This window comes from Gossypium raimondii, chromosome 10, assembly GCF_025698545.1.
Source record: "Gossypium raimondii isolate GPD5lz chromosome 10, ASM2569854v1, whole genome shotgun sequence".
NCBI lineage: Eukaryota > Viridiplantae > Streptophyta > Magnoliopsida > Malvales > Malvaceae > Gossypium > Gossypium raimondii.
Window position 1 is genome coordinate 26,010,784 of NC_068574.1, and position 18,066 is coordinate 26,028,849.

The 18,066-nt window shown below is 34.0% G+C and overlaps 1 protein-coding gene across 3 annotated transcripts; it reads right to left on the bottom strand.

Moving 5' to 3' along the window:
* Positions 1 to 610: 610 nt before the first annotated feature.
* Positions 611 to 17,694, bottom strand: LOC105777290 (probable acyl-activating enzyme 16, chloroplastic). 3 transcript variants are annotated; one of them, XR_001128237.2, is made up of 19 exons: positions 17,342 to 17,694; positions 16,049 to 16,240; positions 15,660 to 15,774; positions 14,652 to 14,739; positions 13,865 to 14,076; positions 13,358 to 13,476; positions 12,752 to 12,901; positions 12,475 to 12,542; positions 6,145 to 6,250; positions 4,997 to 5,155; positions 4,740 to 4,793; positions 4,576 to 4,656; positions 3,455 to 3,592; positions 2,713 to 2,872; positions 2,027 to 2,106; positions 1,765 to 1,910; positions 1,371 to 1,428; positions 1,134 to 1,277; positions 611 to 865 (listed from the first exon to the last, which is right to left on the bottom strand). XR_001128237.2 is itself a non-coding variant. In XM_012600470.2 (19 exons), the coding sequence occupies exons 1-19, from the start codon at positions 17,594 to 17,596 to the stop codon at positions 847 to 849; spliced, it is 2,289 nt and encodes a 762-aa protein (XP_012455924.2). In that variant the 5' UTR covers positions 17,597 to 17,694; the 3' UTR covers positions 611 to 846. The 3 variants fall into 3 exon arrangements, 2 of the variants coding, with proteins under 2 accessions (XP_012455924.2, XP_052478059.1); XM_012600470.2 differs by having other exon boundaries at positions 1,189 to 1,277; XM_052622099.1 differs by lacking the exon at positions 17,342 to 17,694 and having other exon boundaries at positions 1,189 to 1,277; positions 15,660 to 15,823; positions 16,049 to 16,187.
* Between the last annotated feature and the right edge of the window lie 372 nt (positions 17,695 to 18,066).

Sequence of the window (18,066 nt, forward strand, 5' to 3'; positions counted from 1 at the left end):
GAATATTTATTAAATCTACATAAAGATTAATCGCAAATGAGATATTTATTTGCATGCATAGGCATAATCATATACGATGTTCAATAAAATAAATATTATATCAACCTATTAAAATCATACAAAAATAATTGTGATGCATGAAACAAGCTAAGAATATATATTTTATTCTATTATCCCAATTCAGAAGATCTATAATTTACTTGTAGAGGAAAAGACTTAAACTATCTTATACAAAATAAAAAGCATGTATAACTCAATTAAAAGGAGGATATATATATCTACTTGTAAAATTAGAAAAGACTATTTTCATTGATTTTACTACTAGTATAATCAGAGAAAATGTATTTATTTATCTATTGTTATACAAAATTTACTTCTACACATAACCTCCAAACCTTCAAATTGGAAAATACCCTACACCTTTAAAATAAATAAAAAATAAGTTTAAGTGCGATGGAATCCACAACTTATTTATTACAAAAATAGCAATGTCTCTCACGAAAATTCTATTTAGATATTACGAAATCAACAAATAATCATACCATATATTAAGTACATTTCGCATAAACACCAGTCAGATTATTTAATAATTATAAGATGGCAATAATAATTATAGGATGACAATTAATTTATTATTTTCATTATGTTTTAGCAAGATACATTTAATACATCTTTCTTTCTGTAAAATCTCAGCTTAATCAGTCCACTAATTACAAATTTAACATTTCAGTAGTTCACCATCAATTTGTCTCCGCCAAAGATCACAAAGTGTGTACTAAAGGTAGGTCATTTTGAAACCAAACACCCAGTTCTCATTTCATCTTTATAATCCCCTTGCTATTTGCATCAATTTTGAGAATCCCACCTAGATAGAACACAAAATGAAATCTATTAGACCCATAAAAGTCAAGTAATCAAATCTATGTTGCTCAATGGGTGTCGAATATGAACAAGTATCGGCGGATGTATGTTTAATCTATGTTACGTATTTCAATTGATTTGAAACGTAATTTCCTCACACCCATATATATATATATATATATATATCAAATATAGATGTAGACAGAGGTACTTTGAGAAAAAGAAGAATACTAGAGTTCCCTAAAGTTGCAGAATTGTTTGGGGGAACTTACATAAGAATGGTCATTATAGTCTTCAAGTATATCATATGTTGTAAAAGGAATTTACTTGTACAGATTGGCTATTTCCTCCTTGTATTTCGCTACAACTTGGTCTCTTCTTAATTTCATGGTTGGGGTCATTAAGCCGCTATCAATCTGCAACAAGGTTTTGGATTTATACTTAAACTCTAACATAATATATGCAGAATTGCAGATCAAGCACATTCATTTCTGACATGTAAGTCTTACCGTAAAAGGTTCATCCACAACAAGGATTGGTCCGACTTGAAATGAACACTCCGAGGTCCTGCGTGTTAAGAATCAAGTCAGACAACAGCCTTTCACTCAAACCCTAACGGTTTGGTGATTTGGTCAGAGGGGCAAGTTGCAATGGTAATAATGGAATCTATATCTACGCAGCATGTCACCCAACTCTTCAAATTTTTTAAAGTATTTGCGTCCGACAAATTTGGACCTTGTTACAATGATACAATCCTCTAAATAAATGAAAAACTTATAAAAAGAAAAAAAGGAAAAAAACTGAACATATCATGTTGGACATATACTTGTATCTGACAAAATGACACCAGTAGAGGCTCTTAAATCCTGACAAAAAGATCTAAACTGAATTTGAAAAGGTTACCATTTGCTTAATTCTTCACATAGCAGGCTTGTCATTTTGTCCCTGCCAAGATCTACAGCATCTGGATCTACGATAGAGGATACTTTTGCAGCCTGAAGTACCTCATCTTTGTTCGGGACAATGATAGCTGCAAGGCGTCGTTGGTCCTGGAAGGAAGATGTCAATCAACAATGAGAAGTTCTAAATCAAGTCTAAAATACCTAAATAAAAGAAATGCAAAAGCCACAAGCAAACTTCAGAGAAAGAAAGGTATCCAACTTACCTGTCCTACGACCACAATCTGTTGAATGAGACTGCTCCTCATGGCAGCTTCTTCAATCTCTAACGGTTCAACATTTTCACCTATTTTCTCCGAAGAAATATTTTTAGTTAATAAAGGAAAGTACAGTTAATATGCGTTTAACAGAATTCAGAAAAAGAAAACACTTCAAAGTACAGTTGCAGCATTGGAGTTCGACTTTGTTAACTTCCACAATGTGCTTATCACATAAAGATAAAAGACACAGAACAATCTCTCAACCTATAATCTGCATGAAAAAACCCATGTCTGACCACATGAATTGAGCCTAGGTGACTTTAATCGGGTATGAAGGATATTGAAATCATGCCATATGCTAAGAAAAGATTTATATCGTTATAATCATATTGAAGGCGGAACTCGAGTATGAGTTCAAGGCCCAAGCAGTTAAATCATGGAAGATCTTTGTCAAAATTATAACTCTATAACTACAGGCTTATAGCAAAGAGATAAATGTGGTCTTACACTAAAAGTGAGAGAAGAGTGCATACAGAAAACCATTTGATACTCCTTAACCGAACTAACTTAAAATGATAAGCATATAGGACCTAAATGACCAAATCAAAACCACAAGGAGATGATTGTTTCAAATTTCTAGTAGGAAGGTCGTGCATGCATTGTTATACAAGCTAAGCAGGATTTAAGTATACCGGAAGAAAGGACAATGGTGTCCTTGGCACGTCCTTCAAGAACTATCACACCTCCACAACGATGACTTCGCCCGGCCAAATGATAAGGTGCAATCCAACCTATATCACCAGTGTCTAGCCAACCATCTTCATCTAGAGCTTGCTTAGTAGCCAAAGGATTCTAATTCAAACCATAACAAAAATACGTCATCCTAGATGTGACAATAACTCATATGCAAGTCACATGACACTGATAAACAATGACAGTTTGATTTGGAATTCGTAGAACAGTATAAGTATTCTATTCTTAATGAATTTTTTCCTTTTTAATCTGACAATAAGGAGCCCTCTCATCCTGAGCAAGATGCAACTTTCCCGCCAGCCCTGCTTAGGATGCTGTCCAATATTGCTATTTTTTTTTTCTTTCTGAAAACAATATTGGTTTTCATTATGCATAATAAGATTTATGCATGCTATTTAAGAGAAGCAACATTTGAGTACCTAATGCAATTGTTTAAACCCAAGCGACATGAACATTTGATCATAGTTTGGGTACTAAATATATAATTAACCCCATATATATATCTCACTCGTTCTGAATCACTATTGACTAATGACTAAATTTCTAGATTTTTTTTTTCTTCTCTTCGTGAAATATAAATAAAGCAGATAGTAATACTAAATCAGGCTGCATGTTGTGAGAGCTGCATAAGAAATATGTTTTCATTGGTTAAATCTTGACAAATTTTGAGTCAATGTTTACCTTATAGTAACCTTTCATCACTTGTGGCCCCCTAACCTTTACAATGCCTCTGGTGCCAGGCGGGAGAACCTCACCAGTTTCGGAATCTACAACTTTGAATTCTGTGTGTTGAATCGGATGCCCAATTGAACCAATAACCTTCAAAAGTCAAATCTAAAAGATTGTCATATAATGGAATACTCTCAAGAGGTAGACACTATTTAGACATAAAGAACAGTACTTGAATAAGACAAAGATTACATGAAGACAACCTTAAAAATATGGTAAAATGTAAAATAGCGAGAAGAGTTTATGGTCAAAATGGTTGTTCAACTAAGTATAGAAAATCGGTAAATGATGTGCAGAAGGTTTAGATATTTAGAATTTTGAAAGAGTTACACAGTTGAATAAGACAAAAGATTACATGAAAAAAACCTTAAAAATATGGTCAAATGTAAGATAGTGAGAAGAGTTTATGGTCAAAATGGTTGTTCAACTCAGTATAGAAAATCGGTAAATGATGTGCAGAAGGTTTAGATATTTAGAATTTTGAAAGAGTTACACAGTTGAACTAAGTAAGATATATTTAACGTGTAACAAGAATAAGACAATGACATAGATTAGTAAGTTAATGTAACTAGGCAATTCAACAATTATGTGTTTAACAAGGTTTTGCAAACCTTCAGAAAATTGAGAAAGAGATGCTTACGAGGTCGCACCAGGAAAATCCAGGTTTTCGTTCTATTTCAAGAATATTATTCTAAATATGTTTTAGACATGGATGCTTCAAAAAAAAATGAAGAGTCAGAGAAACATAACTTCAGATTATCCAATTGATCCCAGTGCAGCTAAAAAGAAAAAGGTCCAAACCGCTCAACTAAGACTTTAATCCAAAAGCACCCACATAGATCCTTTTCTTTTGATCATAATTGGGTGATTTACATTTCAAATGACCTCATACACGTTTCTTAGACAGTGCTATGGGTTTAGCAAATTCAGTTGCTAGTGTGCAACTACTAATTCTCTTAGAGAATTTCTTTACATTGCTTATGAAAAACCACATGCAATATCACAGGTGGCATGGAATAAAGAGAGTAGTATCAATTAAAATTATACCAGAAGAAAAGGTAGAGGTGCCTTACATTACAGTAAGGTCGTCGACAAGCAACGACAGGGGATGATTCTGTTAAACCGTATCCATTCTGCACTGTTACACCAATTGCCTGCATGTATTTGACTCCATAAATTAAGAGATAATGACTACTAATCTTTTGATTCGAAGAGTTAAAATATATTAGCATCTAACCTCAAAAAACTTGTCCAGATGCATAGGCAAACTTCCACCCCCATTTATGCCAGCCTGGAGAATGATTGAAAATAGAATCAACAAAACCCTAAACAGATATACTGGAACTGAACAAACAACAATATAGATTCCTCATTTTTTTTCTCCATCTTTCCTTTTTCTTATTCTTTTTTTAATAGCATAAACAGATTCTAACTGGTTGATAAATAACTGAGAAGAAACTTTGATAACAAGTTTATATAGAGAATAGATCAAACCTTTGATATTCCAATAGCAGAGTGAATTTTTTGATAGACAAGCTTCTTTGCTAACACATGCAATGGCCACAATATTGCAGCAATAATTCTCGCCCATAAACAGTCTAACAAGGATGCAAGATATGAAGGTTGCTCCGTATTCCTTGTTAGGTATAGTCCCTGTTAATGAAGCAAAATCAAAAGCCAAAATTGAGCAGAGACAAGTAACTGAAGAACATTAAAATCCAATGGGTCTTATAGTTAGAGCAGAAAAGGCATTCAGAAGAACTACATCCGTGCACTGAACCTCAGTAAATGTCACATCCAGTACATGATACAAATAGATAATAGTTTTGACTTTCTTTAGTCAGTTTGGTTGTTCCATAGGCTGTTAGACTAGTCACCATATGCTGATATAATACAAGTTGATCTCGATTGGATATGTGAAGACAAGAGCCCAACTGGGTGACATCATCACAAAGACTCTAAATAGAACTCTAGTTGAATATCTCTATAGTGATTAACATTTATGCTCCTGCTTTAGGGGGAGTGTTACGTAGATATATCGTGACACTACGAATCAATAGCACATAACCTTCGGGATTGACTCTTAGCTGATTCTTAGGGATTTGATAGATTATTATTATTTTTAATTTATTACCTCTTGTAACCACTGTAACATGTATAAACAGGCTTAGTCTAAGAGGAATAAGAATGTACAATCTTCCTCTCCATCCATATTTTACTACATAATAACTTTTTCGAAAAACGGTATTGCGTAAATAATAATTTTATTAAAAAGGGAGTGGTATTTAAGGGTCTCTTTGGTCTTAGTTGAATATATGGCATTAGACCATTGAAAGAATTATGCATATCAGAATAAATGAGCACCTAATTCCCACTTATCCCAAGTTTTAGGGTGTCAGAAGCCTTGGTTGAATATATCGCATCAGAGAACTGAAAGAATTATCGGTATCAAATTAAATGAGCATCTAAATCCCACTTATCCCAAGTTTTAGGGCTTCATAAAACACAATGAAAGCTATTAAAAAGTGACTCTGCATTAGAAGAAGATAAAGCATAAACAAGGAATCTACAGAATTTAACTTTAGTTTCAGAAAGTTGTAAGAAGCTAGAAAACATGAGTAAGACTTGCTCAGTATTATCACCTCGTAAATTCTCTTGAATTCCATATATGCCAAGCTGACCTTTATGAATGAAACTGCAATTAATTTACGAATAGTGGAGCTTGTTGAAATCTGCTTTTGAATCCCACTGCGAGGTGATCCAAAAATAAAATAATTAAGGCTGCATTTAGTATCAAATGCTTTCCCTACTAAATAAGTTGAACAGAAGACTTTGTACAGTTGTATAATTATCATTTACGCTTTGTTTAATAAAGTGGAAAAAAAATTAGAAAGATAGTGATAAAATTAGAGATGAATACTGAGGAAAACTCTCTCTCAATGTATGTATTTCTTAAAAACATGTACAACTATATATACATGTAGCATTGAATCAACTAAGGAAAGAATATCTCTTAATTAGAATCTCTAAACAAAATCAACTGTAATCTCTAGAGATACTATTCAATGCTATCAAATAATCAAAGATTCTCAACACTCCTCCTCAGGTTGGTGCATGGATGTCTTGTATGCCTAACTTGCAAAGAAGATTATGATAAATCTTACAATTGAGCCCTTTAGTAAAAACATGAGCCAACTGTTTCTGGGATGCTAGATAAGATAGACTTAAGGCACCATTGGCTACTTTTTCCTTGATAAAATGACGATCTATTTCGATGTGCTTGGTTCTATCATGCTGTACTGGATTTTGAGCTATGCTGATAGCTGCCTTGTTGTCACAGTACAAGGTTGATCCATTTTCATTCAACAACTTTAGCTTTTCCAATATCTTTTGCAGCCATAAAAACTCACAAACACCTTGAGCCATGGCCCTATATTCAGCCTCTGCATTTGATCGAGCCATAACACTTTGTTTCTTGTTCCTTCAAATGACTAAGTTTCCTCCCACAAGAATATAATAACCCGTTGTAGACCTTCTGTCATCAAGAGAGCCAGCCCAATCTGCATCTATAAATACTTCTATCTTGACATGACTATTTTTTGAGAAGAGAATGCATTTACCCGGTGCAGACTTCAAATAGCACAAAATTCGCAATACTGCCTATATATGAGCTTCGGCACCATCGGCAACCTAGGACGTTGGATGTACGGGAGCCTCAAGCAGCATCAGCACCTTTGTGCTTCGATGTGCGGAAGCCTCGAACACCATCGGCAACTTAGAATGTTGGTGGTGAGGGAGCATCGAGCAGCATCGACACCTTTGTGCTTAGATGTGCGAGAGCTTCGGACACCATCAGCAACCTAGGACGTTTGATGTGTGGGAGTCTCAAGCAGGACCGACATCTCCGTGCCTTGGATGTTTATAAAGAGGGTATGATCAGCATTACTTTGTCGATAGCTAAACGACACCATGGCCATACTAAATCCGTCAAACCAGGCTCTGGAAGATTGCTTTAATCCATATAGGGCATTTTTTAGTCTACAAACCTTCCCTTTAGTATTTTTATCCTCGAATCCTAGAGATAGGGGTATTCAAACTTTGGTTAAAATCGAATTAACCGACTGAACCGATCTAATTCGGTTAATCGGTCGGTTAATCAGCCTAGTTCGATCGGAGATTGGTTAAAAGTTTTTTGAAATTTTGATTAATGGTTAATTCCGTTCGAAATTGAGTAATTAGGAGTAATTAACCGAACTTAATAAATAATATTATATATTATATGTATTAGGCTATTACTAATTCGGTTAATCCGGTCAAATGAACATTATAAATTTTTTTATATATTTTATACTTGTTTTAACAAAAAAAACATATAAATTTCGGTTATTTCGGTTAACCGGCCGAATTAACTGAAATATTTCGATTCGGTTAATTTTTTTTGAAAAAAATCGATTCAATTAATACTAGTTTGGCCTAGTTAACCGATCAACTAACTGTTTGAACACCCCTACCTAGAAGAACTTTCATATACCCTTTTTTTTCTTGGTCTCCATGCAAGAAGAAATTCTTTACATCGAACTGCCGTAAGTCCCAATCAAGATTTGTTGCACATGATAAAAGGATCCTAATCATATTCAATTTAGCAACTGAAGCAAATGTTTCTTGATAATACACTCCATATGTCTGAGTGAATCCTCGCGCTACTAATCTAGCTTTGAGGCTTTCAATTGAACCATCAACCTTAACTTGATAGTATACACCCATTTGTAGCCAACCATTTTTTACCCCTTAAGAAGATTAACAAATTCTCGCGTCTCATTTTTTGCTAAAGCCCTTATTTCTTCAATCATAGCCTTCTTCCATCTTGGATCAGTGAGAACTTTTCTCCAATCTTGTGGAACAGACATAGAGAACAAAGACAAAACAAAAGCTCTACAGAATGAGGATAAGGAATCATAAGAGACAAAGTCAGAGCTAAGATGTAAACTGCAAGTTCTAACACTTTTTCGTTGGGCTATTGGTAATTCCAAATAAGTAGAAAACGAAAGTAAAGAAGACTCCCAATGAAGAGTCAGGGCATAAAGTAGATAGTATGATGACATCTTCTTTCTTTCTTTTTTTTTCTAGTGTATGTCCTTAAATCAGGCCTATCTAACAACCGTCCATTAGTCTTCTCTTGAACCAAAATCTACTGGAATTAAATTCTCCCTCGGAAGAGTAATAGAATAAGGTTTCATCTCTTCATTGTCAATAACCTCCCCTTAAAGAGATGGTTGTAATGAAGAAAAATAGGGCTCATTCTCAAGAATACTTACATAATACTTTCTAGATGGCGGATGATAACATTTGTAACCCTTCTGTGTGGGAGAGTATTCAACGGAAACACATTTAACTACTCGAGGATCTAGTTTGCTCCCATGTCAAAGATGAATGAAGCAAACACAACCAAAGACCTTCGCTGAAACTAGATAATGCGTCTTGCTCTTTAAGGTTTCCATGAGACTTTTAAAATCAAGGACCCGAAGAGGCATCCGATTAATAAGATAAGCCGCAATCAAAATCGCATCCCCCTAATAAGGTTTTGGGAGATTCATAGTGAATATAAGTGATCTAGCAACCTCCAAAAGATGCCGATTTTTTCTTTCGGCAACACCATTCTGAGCACTTGTACCTGGACACCTGGTCTGATGCAAAATTCTATATAATTCCAAATAATCATTAAATTTATACTCAGTTCCATTATCAGTTCGCAAAATCTTAACCTTAGCATCAAACTAAGTAGTAATCAATTTATGGAAAGAACGAAAACACGAGAAAACATAACTTTTGGACTTTAATAAAAATACCTATGTCATCCGAGTGTAACAGTAAATAAAAGTAACAAACCAGCGATTACCAGATAAAGAAGTAAGGCGAGCAGGGCCCCAAACATCCAAATGAATAATCTCAAAAGGAACATTACTTCTATTATTACGCAAAGGATAATTGTTTCGTGTATGCTTAGCAAACTCACAGGCATCACAAACTAAAAAGTCTAATTAAGTTCTTGAAAAATAAACTAGGAAACATCTTGGCAAGAGCAGTAACCATTTATGCCACAGTATTATCTCCCGGTTGACATCTTTACTGTCTCCAAATAATGCTTGAGACATGCTAGACAATCAATCCAGAATATATTAGTCATTACACAATCTACCACTACCAATCGTCTTCCCTGTCTGGAAGTCCTAAAAGACACAGTGATCGGGAAATAATTCAAGTTTACAATTTAAGGCTTCAGTGATAGTACTACCGGATAAAAGGTTAACCGGGAATTTAGGGACATGGAGGACAAAGGATAAAGTGATATGGGGAGTACAAACAACAAAACTTATTTTAGAGATGGAGGTAAAGAAGCCATCGGCTGGTTGCACACTATCTTTAGATGGACAAGTAGTATAGTTAAATAGGCTTTTGTTTGACCCTGTCATATATCTATTTGCACCGGAATCAATAATCCAAGAGTTAGTGGAGCATTTAAAATAGTACCTGATTTCACATGATTAGACTTGACAATTGAGGTAGAGTCCAATTGAGACAAGAGGCGTCGAAGATGTTGAATCTCGTCCGAGGCAAAACTTTCCGCAAAAGTGGATTTATCCTCTGTTGTCACTGAGTCTGAAAAATTTGCCTGAGGCTGAGAATTACCCTTTCGTTTTCCACCACGACCTCGTGTGGGGTGACCATTCAACTTCCAGCACGAACCTTTAGTGTGCCGAGACTTACCACATTAGTCACACGTCAAGTGATCCTTGGCAGGCTTACCACCCGATGGACCATCTTGGTTAGCAATGAGGTTAGCTTTCTGCAAAGGTGGATTATAAAGTATAACAACACGACGACTCTCCTCCTGTTGTACATAGGAATATGCCACATGGAGAGAAGGGAACGAAATCTTGCCAAGAACTTGAACCCGAATCTGATCACACTCAGTATTCAACCCAACCAAGAAATCAAAAACACGCTCCTTTTCCACCATCTTCTGAAATTTTTAGGCATCCTTGGCACAATTCGCTTGAATATCTTAATAATAATCAAGTTCCTGCCACAACCCACTTAATTCAACAAAATATTGAGAAATCGTTAGTTCCCCCTATTTTATACCATAGGCCTTGTTACGAATCTCAAAAATTTGTGCATCATTCCCAACACGAGAGTAGGTGAAAGCAACAGCATTCCAAATCTTTTCCGTAGTATCAAACAGCAAATGGGTTTTGGAAATATAGGGTTGCATAGAGTTGATAACCCATGCCATAACGAGAGAGTTCATTGAATCCCAATGACTACAGATTGAATCAATGAGTTCAGGTTTCAACGGTTTACTAGTGATGTATCCCTGCAAGCCACGAGCCTTGATAAACAAGCAGGACTTTGACCAAGTGAGGTAATTATGTCCATCAAGCTTCACAGGGCTAATTTGCAATGAGGGATTATCGATTAGAATCACGAACTTCTCGTCCATAGACATAAGGATAGAAAAAAACAACTAAACCCCAAAAAAATCTGCTTGCACAATTAGAATAAAAAAAAACACCGAAAAACACACCAAATAGATCCCACAAAAAAAAAACTTAGCCAAAACACACCACTTAGAGGAGAATGATCGGAAGAGAGCAGAGAGCACAGCGATAACAACAGGTGAAGTCCACGCGCGACAAGTGCAACAGAGTTGCAAAAGCTTGCGATGGCACGTGGGGCCCACGCGCGGGTCCTCTGGTCACCGGAGTCTAGAGTTTCGCCAACAAGTGAATGCCGACTCCAATGGTAGGGGCGGTGAGAGAAAAAAATAAGGCTAGGGTGGAAAGTACAAATTTTGTGGTTTTAGGGGTTTTGGAAAAATCAAATTTTAAATCTGAAAAAAAATCTCAAAAATTGGATAAAAAATCTGATACAATGATGAAATTAAAGATAAATACTCTAATGTATTGAGGAAAAAGCTCTCCCAAAGTATGTATTTCTTAGAAATATGTACAACTATATATACATGCAGCATTGAATTAATTAAGGATAAAAAATCTGATATCATGATGAAATTAAAGATGAATACTCTAATGTATTGAGGAAAAAACTCTCTCAAAGTATGTATTTCTTAGAAATATGTACAACAATATATATATGCAACATTGAATCAACTAAGGAAAGAATATCTCTTAATTAGAGTCTCTAAAAAATCAACTATAATCTCTAAAGATACTATTCAATGCTATCAAATAATCAAAGATTCTCAACAGATAGAAATTTAAAGTAGAAAGATAGAAACATAAATTTTCTTTTCATAGGTGTACATGGTAAGAAAGATGGAAAAATTGAAAGAAAAAGTTCTGATCAAAAGATTAGAACAAATTTTCATAACTGTTGAAGAAAATGAATCAATCTATGCAGTTCTATTCAGCTTCATGCTGAATTAGAACAAATTTTTCATAAACTAGAGATGTTTTTTCCAACAATCTTTAGAAGACAACATATACCGATCAACCAAGCTAGTTAAAGAAGAATTATTTAGTTGTGTAACTGAGTGCTATAAAACTGGCTCCTTATACATTGTACATCAACAGAAGTTTTTAAAGCTAATGAGCGATTGCTTCTCAATGTCATAAAAATATGAGATAAAAAGCATCAAGGAAACTTTACGAGAACAATCTAAACTCTGATCAAAAGATTACTTCTTTGAAAGAGTTCTCTTCACAAGATTGTATAATAAGAAAAATTAAATTTGATTTTATAACATTAAAAACAAGCATGCAAATTTTTTTCCACAAGATAATGATACCACGATAAAGTTTATCATATTCATGGTATATACTAGAAGACTGAAACTAATGCAACACATGATATTTGCAGTGACAATATGAATCAATGATTTCATAGAAAAGCATCCCAATTAACTTAGCCGGAGGTGGTTAATCAACATTGAAGAGATCCAAAGGACATACCGATAGAGTGTCTCATACACTAAAGGTACAGAAATCAGGTATTGTGGTTGATAATGTCTCAAATCATCCTACAAAGCAAAACCAAAATATGTAACCAACATATAAATAGGTAATGAACTAATAAGCATGCCATGCAAGGAACCATTATATAATCCAAGCAGAAAAGGGTAGACACTAATATAGCTGTTTTGTCATTCCCCATTTATTTAGAGTGAATTTAAAGAACTTTCATGTTTTTAACGCAAACCTATAATCATATACAACTAATTAACAATACCTTCAAATTTCTCACGGTTGTATATACTTGCTCAATTCCATGTGTAAATGTGAAATACTCGCAAGCTCGCTCATACACGTGCCAAGTAGGAAGCATGCTTAGAAATCTATCCCCAGCTTCAGCAGGTACAACATCCCACAAGTTTTCTATCTGGAAAATAATTCAGACAGGAAATAATATTATATAGCAAATCAAATTAAACAAGATGTTACTTTCAATGAAAAGAAATGAAATAGTCGAATGCTCTCTACTGAAAGTTAAGCCACAAATTCTCAGATTTTGGCATTTGGCATCATGGGTCAATCTAGTTTTCAAACAACCTGGACCTTGACAACCCCTGGATCAACAGGTTAACCTAAGCTTGGAGGACTAAAATAAGTATGACACAAGTTACAAAAAGTGAAATTTCATAAACCAATGGTTAACAACAGAACAATTTCATAGATACATCAGCCATTTTTCTCTATTGACTAATTCTTCCTTAATATGTACTAGCATACTAAATCAGATGATACAAAATGGTGCAGCACTTGATTGAAACTTTGTTCTTATGGTACTTTCCAAAGTAAATACCAAAAAGCTATGTATTCAGTAGTAATCAGTTACCTGGTGTAATAAATTCTTATGTGTAAGCATAACGCCTTTTGGGTTACCAGTGGTTCCGCTTGTATATACAATAGTAGCAATATCATCTGAGCCAATGATTTCATATTTGCAACCTTGTCCTGGGATCACATTTAGCCAATTGCTATAATTCTATCAAGGAAATTGGCAGATAAGCTTATAAGATATGCGATTCATATCATTGATAGTGTCCTTTTCCCCCAATAACATGCTCCTAGTTTCATATCTATAACTGTTATATTCATTTTAATTATTAAACATCATAGTTATCAAGTGTCATCATGTACGAAGTGGATATTTACAACTGGATGAAATTTTAGGTAATAAGGATGAAGAACACGGTGGACGTAGATAGAAAAAGTAATGAATACAATTTACACGTTAGGCAACAAATAGTAGAACAACATGGAAAAGAATATGAAAAAACATTATCAAATATGAAGAAGTAAAATACATTATCCGAAACTTGAACATGGTTAATCAACTTACTAGCATCGTGAGAACCAATATGAGCAACACGGCTCTCTCTTCCTAACTCTATGATCTCCTTATAACTGAATATAGGCACACCGTGTGTTTCACCATTGGACAGCCATGCTTTCTCCCCCCAAAGTAGAACAAGAAATCTCATGGTTGACTTGGAAGAAAATGTTCCGGCAAGACGATTGAAAAATTCAGGATTGTCAACAACAAGCCCAACACTGTCAAAACATGTAATATTAATCACAATGAAAGCAGAAAAGTTCAGAAAATGAAACACAACGAACCACATAAAACTTCAAAAAATAAGAACAAAAGATGATCAGAAGATAATAGATTTGTGTGATTTTGCTTATATGCCAGTGTGTGTTATGCATACATGAGAAATGATTAACTGCTAATGAGAATAATTGTTACTTCATTGAAACATCTTCTCTCACGATGATATGCAGATAATATTAAATTATCAAATTAACAGTAGAAAATCCTAATCACCGCCATTTAAGGGATAAATCCCATCGGAGGAAGGCTCTAAGAGACATCCATGTAGATGTAAACTGAATGCAAATTGATACATGAGTGCCCGAGAAACACGAGATATGAAGTATATATAGGAAGACATTGAAATGAAGCCTACTGATAATTATATCCAATTTAAGCAAAACACAAAATTTCAAGACATCTTTTGATAAGATAACATGAAAACTAGAGAAGTTCACTTGAAACATGACAATTCAAGTTTACTTTTCTTAAAGAAAAACTGAAGTATTTTATAAAAGCACTTATGTAGTCAAACCTTTCCGAATGATTATATATATGTAAAAGCTCTTCCACAGCTGATCTTGACCCCCTGACAACATTAATTGCTCCCATTGCCATTATACCTTGGTCAATTAATGCACCCAAATTATTCAAATTTCAGAAATTTAACTAGTAATAAGGTAAATAGTGAAAGATAAAAGAGTTCCAGCATACTGTACTCATAGCAGTTCAACAATATAATAATGAATAGCCTCACTACTTCCATAACAAAAATAAAAAAGTTTCAAATTGATGTCTATAGGAAAATCTTTTACCTCCCACAAGATAAAATCAGATCATAAAACCAGACACACGCCTTGATGGTTATAACTTAAAGGATGCAAAACACACAAGAAAGTTCCAATTTTATTCAGTAAAAGAACACTTAAGTGAATCTGGTATTTTAGTATAAAACATCACAGATAAAACTGAATTTGGTGATGCTATAAGGCTCAAGCATAGGTCACCTAGTTCTAAAAATAGATAGCGCAAATTCATGGGGGCTGATAGGTTGTTTGGGTTTTGAATTGATTGGAAGTGGAATATCTAGAAATGAAATAGAAGATGTATGGCCAGGTCTTAGTGAAAAAAGAACGTACGGGAGCATAGCTGCATGAGCTTTAACAGATATGCATAATTATTGCTTGAATACAAATGCCCAGTTTATCCCCTTGATTCAATTGCACACGAACCAACATTATTCAATCTGTGTGCCAATCTGCTCTCACTTGTTATATAGCATATAATCTCTTCATCCTATATCATCTCTACAGCAACAGATTTATGTGCCTCCGATTCAAAGCAAATAAAGGAATCTATCTAAAGCAGAGTCCTGCTATCAAAAACATAAAATATTGAATCCTTTTAACATAATAATACAAGTATTTTAACCTAGCGATGAAATTATTAGATTATATATGCTAACACAAGTACACAACCAAGGAGCCCTGTTTTTTTAGCCTTGGACTTAAGCAGTTAATGGAAAATCACAAATTATACACACCTTGATCAGCAACAAGCCATCGGCATGAATTATCAGCAAAAAGTGCAACCTTTTCTTCTGGGTTAACTCCAATAACCCTTAAACCTTCAGTGAAGTCCAATATTTCCTGCTCCAACTGCAGTATGGAAGGAGTTGAAAATAAGGCAATCGAAAAGATATAATGACTGCAAAACAGGAAACAATAGAATGGAAATTGGAAACTGGAAAAGCAACATTTTCTATTAACTAAAAATAAACTTTGAGATAATAAAACGAAAACAAATTATGAAAGAAATAAGTATTCAAATATTATTTTAACTAATTATGTAACGGGATTCTCTTTATCTATTTCAATATATACACTAATTAGTTCTTTAATAACTTGATATAGAAGAAAAGAAGTAAATTACCTGTTTATAAGTCATGGTAGAAGGTGGATCATGATATGGATCCACCACTGCTACTCGATCACCATGCTTTTCTGCTGAAGACCTCCAAATGTCGGGGACTGCTTTCCATTCATCAGAGGCAAGTGCACCATTACTTGGCAGTGATGCTTTTTCTAGTAAAGGTGAACATCTTCTAATTTGGCCCTCCTGTGTCTGACAGATAAAAATAACATGGATAGATGGTAAGAACACCATCTAACTCCGTAGGAACAAGTATGAAAGACTAAAAGGTTCACAACATATATTTTAAAAGCTTTAGAAAAAGGTATTTTGACATCCATTTGAAAAAATAAATAAACAAAATAAAATTGCAATACCATCAGCAAGCTCGGTTAAGAATACGAGTATGGTACAGGATCTACATGAAATTGAAAATATTAAAGTTTCAAGGAGCAAAAGTTAAATCAGGTAAAGCCGACAAGGAGCAGACCTATTGACAGCAATGATGCATAAAAATAGCCAATCCAAATTACAAGTGAATGCAATGGCATGATCTACATGGTGTTCCAGTAAAAATGAAATACTAAACCATCTATGATGGAATGCAAGCAATGCCCCTACTAACTAGGAATACTGCAGCATCAATATTGTAATACCTACAAGGAGAAGAAAAAACTTGTTTTTCAACAGAGCAAGGCAAGCAAATCTTAAGATACTTTTTGGTAGTTACTTTTGGTAAAAGAACTTGAAGACAAAAGCAAACTAAGAATTTGAGAAACAAAAATGAGAATTGTGGGAAACAAAATCCATGATTTTACTTCTATATTATTATTCCATATATTGGCAGTAGAGTTTTTGGACTCCAGAGGTGGTTTATATGAATATCTCATATGCAGAACAGTTATAGTAGATTTAGAGTTGGATTTTATTCATTTTAATGAATTAGAACTTTGATTTCTAATGCTAGTTTTCCATTTACCTTAAAAGGCTAATAAATAGTTAAAGGGAAACCAATAAAAGGAAGCCTTAATAACAAATAAAAGCCAGTAAGGACCATTTGACAGGCTGACACTCTCTCAAGGGGTGATGTCTAGGATTGGTGACTTTAACTTTAGCTAACTTTAGCTAAATCCAAACTCAGAAGCATGAAGTCCATTCAAACAGGATCCAAGAACAGAAGTGATTCAAACCAAAAAACAAAGAGCCGAGCTGAGCTGAATACATCCAAAACCATATGTTGACACAATTCTATATCATCTGCTATGATCCCAACAATAATTCAGTAAAAATTAATAGAGTTATAAAAAAGCGTACCTTGGATTCACAAAAAACTCGAGATTTAGATGGTGAGGAGACCCGGAACCTGAGTCCAGGAAGCTTGGAGACCAAAATTCTGGGGCAGTGTAACTTGGAAGGAGAGAAAAGAAAGTGAAGAGAGTGGTTATAATAATCAAATGAAGAGGTGGAGGACAACAACGTGGCCATTCTCGTTTCACAAGACCAATAATAGCAATTCCAGGAGGCAGAAGAAGAAGGTGGTTTTATGGGATTTATCGAAGTTCCCAACATTTTTTGATATTTAAAAACTAAACGTACATAGAAAGACAGAGAACAGAAAAGGCAAAAAAGTAATGGTGTAGTTGTCAGGATTGAAAGATGGGATCCTTTAGACGCCCAACACTAAGCTTTTCCTTATTTTCCTGGAAAATGATTTTATACGTAAAATATTTTTATTATTTCACAAATTTTCATAAAACTATTTTTTAAAATTTACTTTTAATAAAATAAATATAAATATATTTATTATAAAATATTATAATAATATTTACTTTTACCATCAAAATTTATTTTATAGTAAATATCATATATAAACTCAATAATAAATTAAAACTTAATTTAAATTATATATATAAGGGTGAATAGTAACACATTAGAGTGGATTATATAATTAAAATATTCATATTTTATACTATAAAATTTATTATTAAATATTTATAAATTGTAAAATAAATTTATTATTAAATATTTATATAAATATT

What these genes read in the sequence shown, in the direction of transcription:
- LOC105777290 (XM_012600470.2), bottom strand. Translation starts at nt 17,596, where the DNA reads ATGTTGGGAACTTCGATAAATCCCATAAAACCACCTTCTTCTTCTGCC. An exon ending in ATATATAATCATTCGGAAAG is followed by an intron (nt 14,077 to 14,651) that starts GTTTGACTACAT and finishes ATGTTTTGACAG; the next exon opens with TGTTGGGCTTGTTGTTGACA. An exon ending in TGATGAAAGGTTACTATAAG is followed by an intron (nt 2,873 to 3,454) that starts GTAAACATTGAC and finishes GGTTTGAATTAG; the next exon opens with AATCCTTTGGCTACTAAGCA.